Genomic DNA, 18,438 nt, shown 5'->3' with positions numbered 1-18,438 from the left:
AATTAGTAGCCAACAGCGCTGGCGCCTTTCTAAAAGTGTCTGGGCCAAGTTCTACAGTTATTTACTGCTTCGGACACCAATTACATGAAATGGTAACAAATGTTTCAATGTGTTTCAACAGTTCTATAGTGTTACAAGATGACGAATGTAGCAACATTCGCTACCACACATACTCATTCTTTCCCATATGATTTGTTAAAAGCTTCATGTACCTCTGTAGAAGCTGGTGGCACAGCTAGTGAAACGTTAGGATTATTGTCTATCAACACAGTTCCGGTGTCATCTTAATTTGTGGATTCATTTGACTTATCTCTGTCACTGTGTTTTGGAAGAATGATGAGATTCAAGGTAGTAAAAACACACACACACACATATATATATATATATATATATATATATATATATATATATATATATATATATATATATATATACAGTACTGTGCAAAAGTTTTAGGCAGGTGTGAAAAAATGCTGTAAAGTAAGAATGCTTTCAAAAATAGACATGTTAATAGTTTATATGTATCAATTAACAAAATGCAAAGTGAGTGAACAGAAGAAAAATCTACATCAAATCAATATTTGGTGTGACCACCCTTTGTCTTTAAAACAGCATCAATTCTTCTAGGTACACTTGCACACAGTTTTTGAAGGAACTCGGCAGGTAGGTTGGCCCAAACATCTTGGAGAACTAACCACAGTTCTTCTGTGGATTTAGGCAGCCTCAGTTGCTTCTCTCTCTTCATGTAATCCCAGACAGACTCGATGATGTTGAGATCAGGGCTCTGTGGGGGCCATACCATCACTTCCAGGACTCCTTGTTCTTCTTTACGCTGAAGATAGTTCTTAATGACTTTCGCTGTATGTTTGGGGTCGTTGTCATGCTGCAGAATAAATTTGGGGCCAATCAGATGCCTCCCTGATGGTATAGCATGATTGATAAGTATCTGCCTACACTTCTCAGCATTGAGGAGACCATTAATTCTGACCAAATCCTCAACTCCATTTGCAGAAATGCAGCCCCAAACTTGCAAGGAACCTCCACCATGCTTCACTGTTGCCTGCAGACACTCATTCGTGTACCGCTCTCCAGCCCTTCGGCGAACAAACTGCCTTCTGCTACAGCCAAATATTTCAAATTTTGACTCATCAGTCCAGAGCACCTGCTGCCATTTTTCTGCACCCCAGTTCCTGTGTTTTCGTGCATAGTTGAGTCGCTTGGCCTTGTTTCCACGTCGGAGGTATGGCTTTTTGGCCGCAAGTCTTCCATGAAGGCCACTTCTGACCAGACTTCTCCGGACAGTAGATGGGTGTACCAGGGTCCCACTGTTTTCTGCCAATTCTGAGCTGATGGCACTGCTGGACATCTTCCGACTGCGAAGGGAAGTAAGCATGATGTGTCTTTCATCTGCTGCAGTAAGTTTCCTTGGCCGACCACTGCATCTATGGTCCTCAACGTTGCCCGTTTCTTTGCGCTTCTTCAAAAGAGCTTGGACAGCACATCTGGAAACCCCTGTCTGCCTTGAAATTTCTGCCTGGGAGAGACCTTGCTGATGCAGTATAAATACCTTGTGTCTTGTTGCTGTGCTCAGTCTTGCCATGGTGTATGACTTTTGACAGTAAACTGTCTTCAGCAACCTCACCTTGTTAGCTGAGTTTGGCTGTTCCTCACCCAGTTTTATGCCTCCTACACAGCTGTTTCTGTTTCAGTTTTTCAACCTACATATTGAATTGATGATCATTAGCACCTGTTTGGTATAATTGTTTAATCATACACCTGACTATATGCCTACAAAATCCCTGACTTTGTGCAAGTGTACCTAGAAGAATTGATGCTGTTTTGAAGGCAAAGGATGGTCACACCAAATATGGATTTGATTTAGATTTTTCTTCTGTTCACTCACTTTGCATTTAGTTAATTGATAAATATAATCTATTAACATGTCTATTTTTGAAAGCATTCTTACTTTACAGCATTTTTTCACACCTGCCTAAAACTTTTGCACAGTACTGTATATATATATATATATATATATATATATATATATATATATATATATATAGATATACAATATATATATATATATATATATATATATATATATACAATATATATATATATATATATATATATATATATATATATATATATATATTTTTTTTTTTTTTTTCTTCTCGCTCCGCCGTTAAAAGTGGGTGAGATGTTGGGTGGGCAGGTCCCCCTCCCTTTTTAAAAAGTGCATGGGCAGTGGCCTGTTGGCCCACCCGTCTCTGGCGCCTATGTTAGTAGCCCACTACAGCCAAAGTATAGGGACTATTTTGCATTGGCGGAAGGATGCATTCAATAAAACATAATTAAAGTTTTAAAAAGTAGTGCTTTTTGTTTTATTTTTGTAAAATGATACTTGCAAGCCATTTTATAAGTGCAATATCGCACCTGAGGCATGGGTTGTATCAGTGCCCCCCACACCTTCTCGTTTGTTATTGCTTACATATATGGTCATTCACTGATGTATGCGCCTCGCCTTACTGTGAAAACAAAACTAAACACTACATCCGTAGAATTCACTTCACAGAAAAATCTTCAAACTCCCTACATATATGTCGATATTTTAATACCAGCTTGCAAGACAACCCTTATATAAACAACAATTTTCAAACAAAGGTGTTTAACAAGTCATTGATAAACTGTATCATTACCAATTTTTCCAACAATGGGTTTTGCTATGTATCATTTTGTTCAATAGTTTGAGTTTACTGTCTTTTATTTTCGGCACTATAAATTCATTTTTATTTGAATATTTCATTTCTCAAATATAATAATGTCAAATGCTAGTCACCCCTCAAAATAAGTTTGAACCACACTTGCATGATTCTCTATGCTCTCCATGTGCCAGTACTTTTACAAGGTGAGCCACTAGGGTCCCCTCCAGAATGTACTTTTTTTTGCATTTTTTTTTTTTTAATTTAGTGTCCAACAATTATTATGTTACCCCAGTTTTCTTCCAATTTGGAATGCCCATAAACTTTTCCCCTCAATGCAGCAATTTCCCACAGAGCTCAAGAGACCAAGCCAGCTTTCCTTTTTACCCAGGAACTCGAGCGCGGATGTCATCGAGCGCCTGGCCTAGGGTGACCAACCATCCTACATTGTGTGGGACCGTCCCTAAATTGGACCTTTTGAGTTGAGTTGAGTTTGAACAGATGGTATAGCATTAGTGAATAGTTTTAAAAGAATGGATCCAAAAATCAAAAAAAACATTCTGCAGCTACAACAAAGAATGGGAGACAACATACATCGGATGAACAGACTCTACAAATAGCAATTCTCCTCTTTGTAAAACAAAATGCATTAAAATGTTTTTTTTTTTTTTTTTTTTAATAGGAGGTGTACAGTGTTTAAACAGGATTAAAAAAGGTGCCGGTAGGCACAGAAAACAATGTGCTGGGGAGGATTTGTTTGATGATTTTACCACACAGATTTTAGCTACGCATTAAGTTTAATTGTATTAATTTTATTAAAATCTCACAGTCAGCAGTACTGATAGGTAGTGTGTAAATAGTACTGAATAGTTTTTTTCAGTTTTTCAGGAATGTTCTTTTTCCTGTTGATTTGTATGTATAAGTTTCATTTATATCCAAGCTTAAACGTGTTGCCAGACTTATTACGTTTTTCTCACCATGGCGTTTATCACAACATGGAAACTCATGCTATATAAAATTGCAGAGACACTAAAACCAAATTTATTTTTGTGCGAAACTAAAGAGTTGTGGGTAAGCCTAGGTGCTTTGCAGCAGTATAACATTATATAATTTTTTTTTCCCCTCCTAGATTTTTTCTTTTCTTTTGTCGGTATGTCATACCATCGTTTTCTTTTCTTAGCGGTATGCATACCGGCACATACCGCCTGTAACAGGGAGAGATCTGGACTGGCCGTTTGATGTATGCACGATGCTGCAGGAAGAGGGCAGCAGTCCCGTGGGATCTGCCTGCCAGTCATGGCAGTGGCACAGAGAGGTGGGGAAGAGGGTGTGTGGGCTTTCCCCCTCTCTGAGTGGCTGGGAGGCGAGTGTTGGGGGGGATTGCTAATCCTATAAATTAATACTTTGTTGTTTCCTCAGATCTGCCCCTTTAGATCTGTACAACGAGCAAGCAGTCACGCTGCTCGGAAAGACCAGCTGACGGACGGGAGAAAAACTTAAAGGAAAGAATCAAAAGAGATAGAGAGAAAGTGGGGAATCCTTGGGCAGACCCCGACAGTGTTTTTAAACCTAGCTGAGGAACAGCAGAGTAGGACGGAGACCTGAGTCGTACGGGTAGCGATGACTGGGGAAATTCATGCTGCAAAGTGCAGCACCTTTATTTTGTAGTTTTCCTTACTGTGTTTTATTTTCCCTTTTTTCTTTTTGCCTTTTCGTTTTCATTATTTTTGAACATCTGCGAGTGCACCTGAACTGTACTGTGTACCCTGACGTGGTATTCCCGTAGGTTCTGGATACCATAGTTGGTAGCCAGACTACAGACAACAGCGCCCTCTGCGGGCTAAAAGAAATCAGTACAAATCATAAGATTAAACAAAATAAAACTGAGCACCTGTGCGGTGTTTCGACTACAACTTCTGTCTCCTGTGTCAGTGAATACCCACACCCTTCCACACTGCCCCACTTTAACCACTGCAGTTGTAATGTATGTAGTTAAATTATGTAGTTCAATTGCAAATGCACTAGGAAGGAAGGGGATAAGTTTTTTCAGTTATGTAACATTGATAATACTGCGCAAGTGTAGAACAGTTCATTGCTGTAATGGGTTACAGTAGCATTTAGTAAAACAACTAAAACAACTTCGGTCTCTTGTGTCTTTATTCTGTTGTATAACGAAAACACAAAATGAGGATTTTATAAGAGTTGCATTAGTTTATATCCTAGTATCCCGCAAAGTCGTCATGATGTCCTGAAATTGGTCCCTTGTCAGTTGGTCACCCTAGAATGGCCAGCAGGGTTCTGAGGAGAAACAGTCCCTGTTGGTTTTGCATCCCTAAAGGTTGCCACACACCAGACACGATGCGATTTTTCATTGGGCGACAAGATACTTTCACAGCAACATGACCACACACACCAGAAGCGACAAATAGGCGATGCGAAAGGTTTGAAAACTACCAGATCTATACAACTATTAAAAATTGCTATTGACAAAACTATGATCAAGACTGGCACATATTCGTCAACATGATGTTGAAATTATGAGTGTCTTCTCTGACGGTATTTCAACATATATGGCAGGAGTTTCCAACCTTTTTATTATGAAGAGCTACTTCTGATTTGCAAAAAGCCACGCTAAAAATAAAGAAAAATGTTATTCTGTCTACCAGCCCAGCAAAATCTGGCTTGTAATTAGAAAGTGCAACCCTGATGGAGTCATTCAGATGCTCGTCAATCAGACGGGTTCAAAATTTTGATTTGATAAAGTTCATGTTTAAAAAGGCAGATTCACATAGAAAGGAGGAACCAAATAACGACGCCACTTTCATTGCTGCTGTGCAGAGATTTCTGTATTTGTCCTTGTCCACTAAAGTCCAGAAGTCAGATACTGGGTATCTTGCTTTCAACTGAATATCATTTTGAAGATTAAGAATCTCCATTTCCAGAGCAACACAATCCAGATTAAACAATGACGCCACTTATTCAGAAATGTCACGTACATCCACATCCATATAGGGATTCGAAGCAAACATTACATGGTTCCAGCTGCTGAAAATCATGAAATCTGTCATTAAATTCTTGCCTAAGTCAGGTCAAGCGATTGCAGTATTTACTGGGTCTGGTCAAGAGATCGCAGTATTTACTGGGTCTGGTCAAGAGATCGCAGTATTTACTGGGTCTGGTCAAGAGATTGCAGTATTTACTGGGTCTGGTCAAGAGATTGCAGTATTTACTGGGTCTGGTCAAGAGATTGCAGTATTTACTTGGGGTCTGGTCAAGAGATTGCAGTGTTTACCTGGGGTCTGGTCAAGAGATTGCAGTATTTACCTGGGGTCTGGTCAAGAGATTGCAGTGTTTACCTGGGGTCTTGTCAAGAGATTGCAGTATTTACCTGGGATCTGGTCAAGAGATTGCAGTGTTTACCTGGGGTCTGGTCAAGAGATTGCAGTGTTTACCTGGGGTCTGGTCAAGAGATTGCAGTATTTACCTGGGGTCTGGTCAAGAGATTGCAGTATTTACCTGGGGTCTGGTCAAGAGATTGCAGTATTTACCTGGAGTCTGGTCAAGAGATTGCAGTATTTACTGGGTCTGGTCAAGAGATTGCAGTATTTACTGGGTCTGGTCAAGAGATCGCAGTATTTACTGGGTCTGGTCAAGAGACTGCAGTATTTACTGGGTCAGGTCAAGAGATTGCAGTATTTACTGGGTCTGGTCAAGAGATTGCAGTATTTACCTGTGGTCTGGTCAAGAGATTGCAGTATTTACTGGGTCTGGTCAAGAGATCGCAGTATTTACTGGGTCTGGTCAAGAGATTGCAGTATTTACTGGGTCTGGTCAAGAGATTGCAGTATTTACCTGTGGTCTGGTCAAGAGATTGCAGTATTTACTGGGTCTGGTCAAGAGATCGCAGTATTTACTGGGTCTGGTCAAGAGATTGCAGTATTTACTGGGTCTGGTCAAGAGATCACAGTATTTACTGGGGTCTGGTCAAGAGATCGCAGTATTTACTGGGGTCTGGTCAAGAGATCGCAGTATTTACTGGGGTCCAAAAGTTCTGCACGGCTTCAATTCCCTCCAACGTTTGTTTTACAACCGGAAAATGCTGGATTTTTTTCTTCTGCAGCTGTTGCACCCAATAATCCAACTTTGATTTAAAAGCCTTCACAGCACTAATCATCATGTCTGCAATTGTTTTTTTGTTTTTTTTTTACTGTAATTCACAGTTCAGGCTGTTTCATTTCTCTGTGACATCAGTTAAAAATGCCAAGTCAGGCAGCCAATACACTTTGTTAACTGTGCACAATTTTTGTTTCTTGACTCCAAGAAATTTGTAATTTCTGACACAACAGAAAGAAATCGGCGCAGTACTCTCCCTAAATCACCTTATTTCAGAGTGAAGCAAAACGACCGCCATACTCGTGGAAACTTCATCAAGTAGTGTTTGGAACTGACGGTATTGTAGGGCACAAATTGAGTTAACTATTTTTACAACAGGAGTCATAACGTGGTCAAATCCCATTACTTTGCCGTAAAGTGCCTGCTGATGTAAAATACAGTGGTAGTTGAGAAAAACAGGGAAAATCGGGGTTTGTCTTGCAACATGCAATGAAGCCCATGTGACATCCAGTCTTTGCTGCGGCTCCATCCTTTGCTACTGAAACAAGTTTTTCTAGCGGTATGTTCTTTCTAGCAAAATAATTTTTAACCTCATTATAGATATCTACCCCTCTGGTTTTAGCTTTTAATTGCAATAATGTTAAAAACTATTCTTTCACATTAAAGTTCTCAAACATCATTCGAACAAATACAGCCAGCTCCTTGCTGCAGTGTTAGCTCCCAGTTGCACATCAGTTATTGCAGACATTATTTCTGACTTGTTTTTTAAATCTTTGAATAACGATTCAGCCATGACAGTCTTTGCGCCTTTTACCAATGCACCGTCTGTAAATTATGTCTTGTTTTTTGCTAGATAGTAAGCAACTTAGAAAGAGGCTTTTGTTACAGCATTTGCTTTTTTCACTGGTTTGGTAAAAAATGACTTTCTGCAAAGTCGGCTTTAGTTCACTTACTTTTTTGACTCAGAGATTGTTTCCTGCAGGAAATGTTTTTTCAGAAACTTTATGTACTATTGTGTAGTGCCTCTCACCATTGCTATTTTTTCCAACTGCAACTCCCACACCACAAATAATGCAAATATACTTGTTTTTTACTCTTGTGAACAAAAACTCATTTTCCCAAAAACTCTTTTTTTTTCTGCTGGACCACATGTATTACAGCTGCTCTCTGACTCTGTTCCCTTTACACAGTGCCCTCACAGGTCGGGAGGGAGATTTATCACCAAGAATCATTTTGTCTCTGTCACAAGGTTCTATTCATTTTGTCGCATCGCTGCACAATTTCTGGTGGGTAGCAGCCTAACCCACAAGAGCGAAAGAGCCAATGAGCCAATGTGATGCTCCCTTCTGAGTTCCCAGCAAAGACCGGTCTACTTCACACAGCCAGGACACAAACCTGCGCTGCACGACTCCCCCTGCGCACCAGGCGGCTGTGCTTCTACCAGGGTTTGAAGGAAGTATTGCCCTCATTCACTTTCTTTGATACATATAATATACCCAACTTGTTAGAATGTTTTTATTTTAATGAGAAGTAAGGAAATATTTTCTTTGGAAGGACATTAAGCTAATTGTCAATAACAATTATTAGAAAAAGGGAGATGATTTTACCACAAGGTTGCTTTCAAACTTGAACTTGATCAAACCACTGGGTTGGCAATCCATCCATTGTTAAACCATCAAGTTTTCCAGTCAACGTGAACTTTTTTTTTGTGTTGCCCAGTTACGAAAAACGGTTAACTTTTTTTGTATATGGTTCTTCTTTGTTTGCTTCTATTCTGTCAATGTCAGTAGCACTGAGATAGAGGTCTCTTGTACTCACTGTTTCCGTTTCATTCTCTTTTTTTGTAAGTGGTTCTGGTGTTGAATGTCTCTGTCTTCATCCTCCAAGAATGCATGAATGCTGAAGTCAGCAAACAAAGCCTTTTTACCCATTGGTTATATTGTAATAATGCAATGGCTTAGAGTAGTGGTTTTCAAACTGGGGGGCACAGCCTGTATCCTGGGGGGTGTTAGAAGGTTCAGGATTTTTCTCTTTTTTAATTTTTATAACATATAATGGGTGGAGATTGTATTTTGGCTTTATGGTAGCTTTGATTGGATCGTCAATAATACTTCCACCAAGCAGAGGGTTGCATACAGTGCTCGTAGCGATCCCACCCTCTGGCAGACTGGTATACAGAACAGGTTAAAGAAGCACCAGATGGGGGAAAGAATGTGTCAGATGTCAAAGTGGATATGAGAATGGCAGTTATGAAGCCAATTTGCTTGAAAACATTAGAAGTAGACCAGACATTTCCATCAATGGATTTAAAAAATCTGGAATTGATGGTGCGATCAGAAACCCAGAGGCAATATAAACTGTGCCTGCTACTGTAGTAGGACTTTTCCCTAATATGTTAAGCATTTTGTGTTTTATTTATTTATTTATTTATTTATTTTTACAAGGGTTTAATTAACAGCCAAAATTGTTTGTGCCAGACTGTAACAAAATGGTTGATTGTTATTGTTGATACGTTATAGCTATGACTACTGAAGCCACCCACCGTGCAAGTATTGCAAAGTCCATATACTGTGATCATTCCACTGTGTTATGTTGTGAACCATATCTAACTTTTAAAACAGAGATAGCAAGTGCTTATCATAAAAGTTTACTGGTACCTTAAAATTAAGGGCCATATAAGAACGATAAATACTGTAACTGATTAAAAGGCCTTCTTTGTTGTTCTCCAAGTTGCTGCAGTGACATTTTAAGTGCTATAACGAGTTACTGTAAATGAAATACAGTTTGAGCAGACGTATTTCATTTAGTAAACATTTATTTGAATGTTTTTGTAATTAAAAGTATAAATACAAAACGGTGTGGCATTTCTCTTTGTAAACGTGCTAAGTGAAAAACGCCAATTCAAAAAACGTTAAAATCCCCCGAGGTATCAAATCCGCCGAGCTTAATACCAGCCAAAATTTCCCGTTATACGGTATATATTAACTTAAAACACATCTTTATGCTGACACCTGCAGGCATGTCAGAGTTTGTAGATGGCGATGTGTGCTTGCATATTTTTGGATGAAGTCCGCTGCCATCCGGTTTGTTGTTTATCAGCTTACTACATGGTGTGCACGTTAGTAAGTGTACGTCACAATTGGTAAACTGTAATTTGCAGTGTTAAGTTTGCTCTTATTATGATTAATAGGTGGCTGGTTCGTGCAAAAGAAAAAAAAACACAACAGCGGTGACTCCAGAGGCATGTTGGATTTTTTTTTTATTGGTATAAAAAGTATCACAGACAAGACGAAGGGGTGGCAAGGTCCAAAAAGTTTGAAAATCAAAGAGAATCAATCAGGACGCATACATTTCTGAACCCATTTTCTAATTCTTTATGAATCGTTCACCAGCTTCCAGTATACTGATCAACCTTTCTGTTAACTCAGGACATCACCTACCTTGACAAGCCTCCAGGCCTCTGCAATGATTGCATACTGTATGCGATTCAGGGCAAAGCCATCAATCTCCCGTCTTAATCTCACTGGGGACTGTCCGATCTCCTTCATCAATGAGTAGGTCCTCTCCATCACTGCAGCATCAGTTTCTGGATGAGGCACCAGCTCAACTAGCTTCACATAATAGGGGGGGTTCACCTAGGAATGGGGACACAAGCACACAAGTATGCCATTTAGAAGGAGTCCCATTCTAAACCTCTTGGTCTGCTGAAGACATTGGAAAATAAGTTTCTTCAGTTTAACTTAGATTTTATGATTATGTGCTAATCTTTACCAACAGATTTTTGTTCAGCAGCATAAAAAATAGCAAATGTGTGTCTATATAGTTGGTGTACAGTACTGGGCAAACTTAAAGAGGGTTCCACTAAGTCCCATTCCTCTTGTTTCTGTGCTACCTACTGGCATTGTTTCATTCAAGACAACAGTGTGGTCATAACACTAGTCTGAGCTATCTAAATAAATGTGTCTGTTTTCAACTGTCAGTATTGGGTGAGAAATATTTACAGCTTACAATCAGTGCGTTTACATGGCCAGTAATATTCCACTAGCATTCAGAATACTGAATAATCCGAATATATATTCGGCCATGTAAACAGCATATTCAGAATATGAAGAGGAATATCCCATGTCTGCATATTCGGAATATTGGAGGTGGCATATTCCACTAGTATGTGGAATACTAGTGGAATATAAAGCCATGTAAACCACATATTCCAACTATGAAGCGTAACCCACAACGTGCAATAACAAATACTCACAGCAGTAAACATGACGGCACGTGCGAGAAAACACAGCTACTTTTGGTCTGATGAGGACACATCACTTTTATTATGGTTTTTAAATTCGTAAAACAGCTTGATGGCAACAAACCGTGATGTGCAGAAGTGTTTAAAAGGATGGTGCAAAAATCATGAAGGGGGATTTGAAAGAACTGTTCAAGTTCATCATCGATGTAAAGTTTTAAAAGCACAGTACTATAAAGCAAAAATTTTTTAAAAAAACAGAACAGAAGTGGGGCAAATCTATCAATTTTTCCTTACTTCAACATTATGAATGACATACTGGGTAATCGCCCTTTGTCTTCAACGACCCGCTGTAGCATGCGAAAGTGCATACCTCGAGATAGTGCTTCAGCGCAGCAGTGTGCCTTTAACATGTGAATATCACGCGATGTAAGGGGAGACAATGGGAAAAACCTTGAGTTTAACATTTTAAAACTAGAAGAAGAAACAAGCACATATTGTACCTGTTCCTCTTTGCAAGCTTTTCCCACAGCTGTACTTTTGCTGTAGGTGTGCTTAGTCACACAACTTTTGACTTGTATTACAAAATTGATGATAAGTGTTTAAAAATCTAGATGCTGTATTCAATGTTTTATCAAGTGTAGCACTGTATATAACTAGTAAGTAGCAAAAACTACAAAACAAAAAGGAACAATGTATTTATTATGTAAGGCGTGCACTCACAGGATGCACTTTTGCACTGGCGTGGTGTGGACATCGGGTTTGAAGAAGAAAGTTACCCTGACCAGCTGACTGACAAGACTGAAGGAAAATAATTCTATCAGCATGTCATCACATTATAATATATTAGCCATCAAATACATATTATCTATTTATTTATTTATTTTTCAAAATTTCTAAAGTGCCACTCACCAGTAGGTATCGGGGCGCTGTATAGATACAATATATAATGCTCTTACAGTTACAAAAGAGTAAAAAAGAATATACATAAAACAAATATCAATACATGCTAGATCTGCAAATATACAACTCAATTTAAAAACAGCATGTGGCACAGTGGTTTGTAGTGCGCAGGTGTAATGGTGATGTGATTAGGAAACAGATGACAGACAACAAAGTTCATGATCCAAACAGGTTTTATTTTGTAAATCCTGGTCTGGCGATCACAAAGAATAATCCCAGGCAATACACAGCAATGTATATTGCACTGCTCCAAAACAACGGGTTGCAGTCCTGAAATAATAGGACACAGTTTGTAAATAATAAACACAGTAGAACACACACAAAGACACACATGTTCACAAGTCCAGAGTGAGTGCTATAGTGCTCGTGGTGAAATTTATTTGTGTACAATGGTGCAGTGTTGTCCGGGTTTAGTGCTGGCCTGTAGCGACAGATCACCTCGCTACATCCCTTTATGCACCGTCAGTCACGCCCCCTTGGTTAGTGAGTGCAACCATTTCTCCTCCAGTCCGCCCCCTTTCTAGACTGTTCGACTTTCACCTAACCCTGGGAATGAATTGTCAAGACATCCAGTCCGGGGCACTCTGTTCCCTTTACACAGCGCCTTCACAGGTCAGGAGGGAGATTTATAACCAAGATTAATTCTTTCTCTGTCACAAGTATATATTTATTTATTTATATAAAATTACAGCTCTCAATAACATAAATTCAATCAAATGCTCTTTGAAAAAGCAATTATGCATGTGATGACATTATATTCAACTCATCTTCAATCTGTCTCCTTGTTATATTAATAAAGACATAAGCGTGCATGTCTGCGTGAACACATTGCACTGAATTAAGACCCACAAGCATCTACACAATCTCAAAATATCAGATTCCACATCTTAAAAAACAGAAATATACGTCCACAGCACCAGCTCTTTACAATAAACAACAAACTATTCTACTACAATCAGCACTCTTTTGGTTTGCAGTGGACAGCAAGGTACGCATGTGTTAATGGCATAAAAGGAATATTCCATTACCATGTAAACGCAGAATATGAAAGGAATAAGAGAATTCCGCCTGCATGTATGCAGAACATTCAGAATATTCTAGTATTCCAAATACTTAATATTCTGAATACTTGTGCCATGTAAATGTACTGAGTCATTAGCTTGTCATAAATAAATAAGGTAGGGTGCCTATTTCCTTATGACAAGTGTTTGTAGAGTGAGTGGGCTGATAACAGATTGTTCCTTTTAACAGGTTTTGGACTCTTGCATTAAACTCTGCTCTAGAAACCTCTTTATCTGTTGATTTGAGAGAACATGAGACAAAAATAAGAATCCAGCTCACACAGAACTAAGTTTTCCAGTCCGTCCACATTTTTGAAAAAAAGTATTTAGTAACTAGTAAGTACTGTATGTGGTAAAGTAAGATAGTACTGCATGTGGATGTGTCTGTTTGAAATGTTTCCGTAAAAGTTTTTTAAATGTGTGAATTTTGTGCACATGAGGTGAAGGACAATGAAACTACTCTCCAATGCACCTCAATCCTAACCTGAGCTCCATTCACACACAAATGTCGCTATTGAGCCGTCTCAGACGTTTAAAAAATTCTTTAAAATACCCCTTCACACAGCACGAAACTGCACAATCTATGGCGGTATAATACCATCATAACCCTTTCACACAGCCAAAGGGATCCTGTGAATACAACTTTCAAATCAGTCAGTCAACAGATCGTAAAAGAATGTAAAAGTCTACAATAGAATAGGTCCAATTAAAATCTTATTAAAAGATGTATTTCATTTATTTATGTCTAACCTATAATTGTTTTTTTCCTACACATTCAATGATGAATACGCATTTGTAACAAAATACTGTGTGGGAAAAATGACTCAGAAGTATAAGAATCTTAGGCTTAAATAAAAAGTGACGACAGTAATGATGCATAATATGTACAGTAGTAATAATTACAATGTAATACAACATCTTAGGATCTGCCAATGTAAGTACAAAAAAATATTAAAGGTCACAGGAGACCTTTTCTTACAAAGTTGTTTGTCAAGTTCTGAGAAGAAGGTAGAACCATTTAGGATATTTAATCCTGAATGGATATTTTCAGCTACACTAAAGGTTAGCACATTTCCTTTAATTACGTAATGTTCACTGGACTGCTTAATGGAAACTTATACTGTTGTTTGTATTTCTTAACACACTAACATAATAAAAAGAGGAAGAGCTATTTTTCTACATTATGTACATTGTTAAGTAGTATTTAGTGAAGTATTATTGTACAATAAGACCATTCTGACCCCACAGAGGATGCCACTCACTTCCTGTCAGAATGTCACCTTTAAACTCCTGTCCTGAAAATACAGTTAGTCAAACAAATTAGTCAAACAATGTCAAATGACATTTCCTGTAATATCTAAAGGAGGCTTACTGAGGGACTTTCTTTCATTCTTAAATGCTAATTGGTAGAGGGAACAGAGAAGCAGAATAGCGATGAATAAACAATATTTAAGCCAGGGATATTATCGGGGGTCTTTGTGCTAGGTATGTGAAATATTTAAAAAATTGTATGTTTGTGGATGTTTCTATAACAGTGACCCAACTTTACCTAGGCTGCCAAGTAGATAGTCATTGAAATTACAATAAATATTCAATGTCGGCATCATGGCTGCTTGTATGGGTATGGTGAAAGTGGTGATTATAGACTATTTGGACTCTGGTCCCGTCTTTTAAGGTGAGAAACAGCAGCCACCGCCCTCTGGTGATCTGGTGATGCCTGGATCAGCAGGGTGGACTGTGACAAAGCCACCCCCACCCCCCCCAATCTGTCTTTTCTCACTACCTATTCCACCCCTCCTGGTCCAAGCTCTTGTACTCTCCAGACTGGACTACTGTAACTCTCTCCTTGCTGCCCCCCTTCAGCTCATTCAAAGTTCTGATGCCCATCTTGTATTCTCCCAACCTTGCTACTCTCATGCTACCCCTCTGCTTCACACCCTCCACTGGCTACCTGTCTCTGCTTGCATTCAATTCAAGACCCTTGTTCTTGTCTACCGCTCTCTTCACCACACTGCCCCCTCCTACCTCCAATAAAGGCATCTGTCAAATAAATAAATAAAAATAAATACAAGTCATGAAGTCAGTTTAGGTTCTTATTAAAACACATTTTCATCACAGATTGTTCCAGACTGGTGAATATTATAAAAGAGACTGGGAAGTGTAATGTTTTCCTACAGTGCCACTTGTCACCTTTAAATAATTATTTTCAGTATGAATTCTCATCATAAATATTCTTGTGTTGACACACTACTCATCTTGGGTATTAGTTCTAAGAAGTCTGTATTTTTTGTGCTTGCAAGGTATTTTAGTACACAGAATGCAAGGATGTCTGAAAAAAGAAACAAGGACCAGGGGTCACAAATTGAGATTAGATAAAGGAGGCACTTTTTTACACAGAGAATTGTGAGGGTCTGGAACCAACTCCCCAGTAATGTTGTTGAAGCCGACACCCTGGTATCCTTCAAGAAGCTGCTTGATGAGATTCTAGGATCAATAAGCTACTAACAACCAAACGAGCAAGATGGTCTGAATGGCCTCCTCTTGTTTGTAAACTTTCTTATGTTCTTAAGTCAAGACCATTGTAAAATGAAGCAGTGGTTTCTTGTATGTATGGTACAGTAAATATACAGAAGGAGACCAGAGGAAGAAAAAGTAACAGAAGTAGTTTATGTAGCAGCAGTTCACACTCTCTTCAGAGAGTGAAAGCAAAGAATCCAAGGGTTCTATAAAAAAGAAGGGGAGAAGTTTGATTCTGGTAATGTGGGGATAGACAAAAATAAGAGAGTTCTTTAAAATGATCTTTAGCTCCAAAACGTAGTTGTCATACTGGGCTGTCTGCCGAGTCCACATATATATATCTCAGGTTTGTGGTACCTTAAATAAAAAGTTATAGGGATGCTGTTTTTAAAATGTGGTGTGGTATTGATGAAAGTATAAGGTATTTCTTCCACAATTGATGAACCAGATTGAGATAGTGTAGATTTCAGGGATCTGAATTTCAGTGATGACCCACGCATGTTACATTTTCCCCTGTTACACCTTCCAAAAGACTTCAGGAAACAACTGGCCAGGGATTAAGGATGTAAAGGGGATTGTAAATATTAAGGGAGCATGCCAATGAAGCAGTCTTTAGAAAGGGTAGGGGGTTGATCCACAGGCTATACAAACACAACTTCTGAAAATCTGGATATGGAAGGTAGGGAGCTGCCCCTAGCCAAACCGTCCAAAAACAGATGAAGGAAAGGGCTAAAATGCCTAATATTCAAGAGTCCCAAAAGTGTTCTCATAATCAGAACTGGTCAACACAGGAAATAAAAAAGGAAACACAAACATTCACACATCCTGTCCTTCAAGTTAACAAAATGTAGACAACTCAACACAAACTAGCACATTCTTCACCCAGAGAATTTAAAGATAGGGTACTGTACACAAAACAAAGCAAAACAGCCAGAATACCAGTGGTAAAGAAACACACGTTATCCGCCTGTCTACATTAACAATTCATATTTTGGGAATGCTCTTTTACAGATTTCAACCCAATAACAGATTACTTTCATAGGGTTATTATGGTCACCGATAAGCAAATCTACTTATTATGACAGCAGGACAGTAGAATGTTGAGGCAATTTTTACTTTGTCATTAGTAGGAGACCTGGAAAGGTTACAGTTGGGAAGGAAAAAACTAAAATACTCTGCATATCAGAGAAACAGGCAATTTGACAGAAATAGACTTACAGAAGAATGAACACACAGAAGAGTTCATTTGTGATTTAAAAAAAAAAAGAATTTGTTCTACAGGTTTAACAGGTTTAGTTTTCTTCATAGTAAAGAAGAGAAAGAAAAGTTGCGTAAGGTGCGTTTAGAATTTCAGGATCTTTTTTCAAGATTCAAACGATTGTTGTGGGGGGAGGGAGAGGGATAAAAATGGAAAAATGTGGGGAATTTCTTGTTGTATTGTTCTATTGTTGTTTGTTCCTGTGACAGGGTGACGAGTGGTGAAGACACGGCAGAAGCAGGCACGAAAACAAACTGACACCGGGTAAGTACTGCAGTTTTTAAAGAAAGAATCGGCTGGCTGCCGTTTTATTAAACAAAAAAATAAATAAAATATTTATACAAAAACACTTGCTCACCGAGCGAAAATAAAACAGTAAACAAAAACAAATCACGCACACAAAATAAATAAAACACAGGTCAGGCTAGGCAGACTGCCTTCACTGTTCCTATGTTAATTTTACACTTGTTTCTCCGTCACTCCTCTTGCTCACTCTCTCCTTCTGACACCCCACCTTGAGCTGGAGAGCTGCAGGCTTTTTATAACAGGTGACCATCTCCTGATTAGCAACAAAATTAATCACTTAATTAATTCGGGAGATGGCCACCTTCTGCACAAGTTTTTCCACTTCTCCTGGTAGAGGACGAGCACCGATCTCACCTCTGCCAGGACACGTTTTAAAAATAAACAAAACAATAACACGGCGGCGCTTCGCCGTCATAAATATAATACAATAAAAATACAAAATAAATACACAATACACTGCACAGGGGCGGAGGGGGAGACCCCCAATCTAAAAATAAATAAACAAAACAATGTACAGGGCTGCTCGCCCTGTTACAGTTCCCCATATAAAAGATTTGATTAAAAAAAAAAGCCCCTTTTCCACTGTACCGAGCCCTCACGGTGCGGTTTAGGAGAGCCTGGGTTGTTTTTCCACAGCAGAGCTGAGCCTTGCTATTGACGTCACATGCAACGAAAGACAGTTGTTATTAATTATTGTTATTAATTAACTCAGTTTGCCAAAAGATGCTCAAACAAATGGAGTTCAAAAATTAACAGACCAACGGTACAGCTGTATCTTGTATCGCTATATTTTGTAAATATATTTAGGAATTTCTTTAAATCCATAAACTTAATGGATTATATTGACTTACTAAAGTTCAATTAGTTCTGTTCAAGGGGAAAAAAGAAGGTTTTAAAAATATGAGTTGACTAAGATGTCCCGTTTAAAGATAGTTGTTTTTTCTAGAAGTGTTTTTTGTTTGGGTGCTGTGGCAGAGCAGGGCTCTGCCCTTAGAAATACTGGCAGGGAAGGAGTTAAATTCTCCTCCCTGCCCAGATTGATTGCGTCAGGTGGGAGCAATCAACACATTAATTATACAATTAAGGACCCAGCCGCCTGGCATAAAAGGAGGCCTCAGCCTCTCATTAAGAGGGAGAGTTCTAGAAGGAGAAGCAAGAGAGTTTTTGTGTGTGCTGTTTTTGTAAGTTTTTGGTAAACCAGTGAAGGCAATGCCCAGCCTGGAAGCCATATTTTTGTAAGTTTTGTTTTGTGTTGATTGTTTCTGTATTAATCCCTTT

At 38.7% G+C, this 18,438-nt stretch overlaps 1 protein-coding gene across 1 annotated transcript in view; it reads right to left on the bottom strand.

The window, feature by feature from the left end:
- cryl1 (crystallin, lambda 1) overlaps positions 1-18,438 on the bottom strand; it is a 117,262-nt gene that overhangs the window by 30,790 nt on the left and 68,034 nt on the right. Inside the window, exon 6 of the mRNA XM_059029654.1 lies at positions 10,256-10,450. Within this exon, the coding sequence (XP_058885637.1) occupies positions 10,256-10,450 (195 nt within the window). The remainder of the gene's footprint in view (positions 1-10,255; positions 10,451-18,438) is intronic.

The sequence above is a fragment of the Acipenser ruthenus genome, chromosome 8 (assembly GCF_902713425.1).
Source record: "Acipenser ruthenus chromosome 8, fAciRut3.2 maternal haplotype, whole genome shotgun sequence".
NCBI classification, from domain to species: Eukaryota; Metazoa; Chordata; class Actinopteri; order Acipenseriformes; family Acipenseridae; genus Acipenser; species Acipenser ruthenus.
Note: the sequence above shows the minus strand (reverse complement) of the source record. Positions and strands in the feature narration are given on the sequence as shown.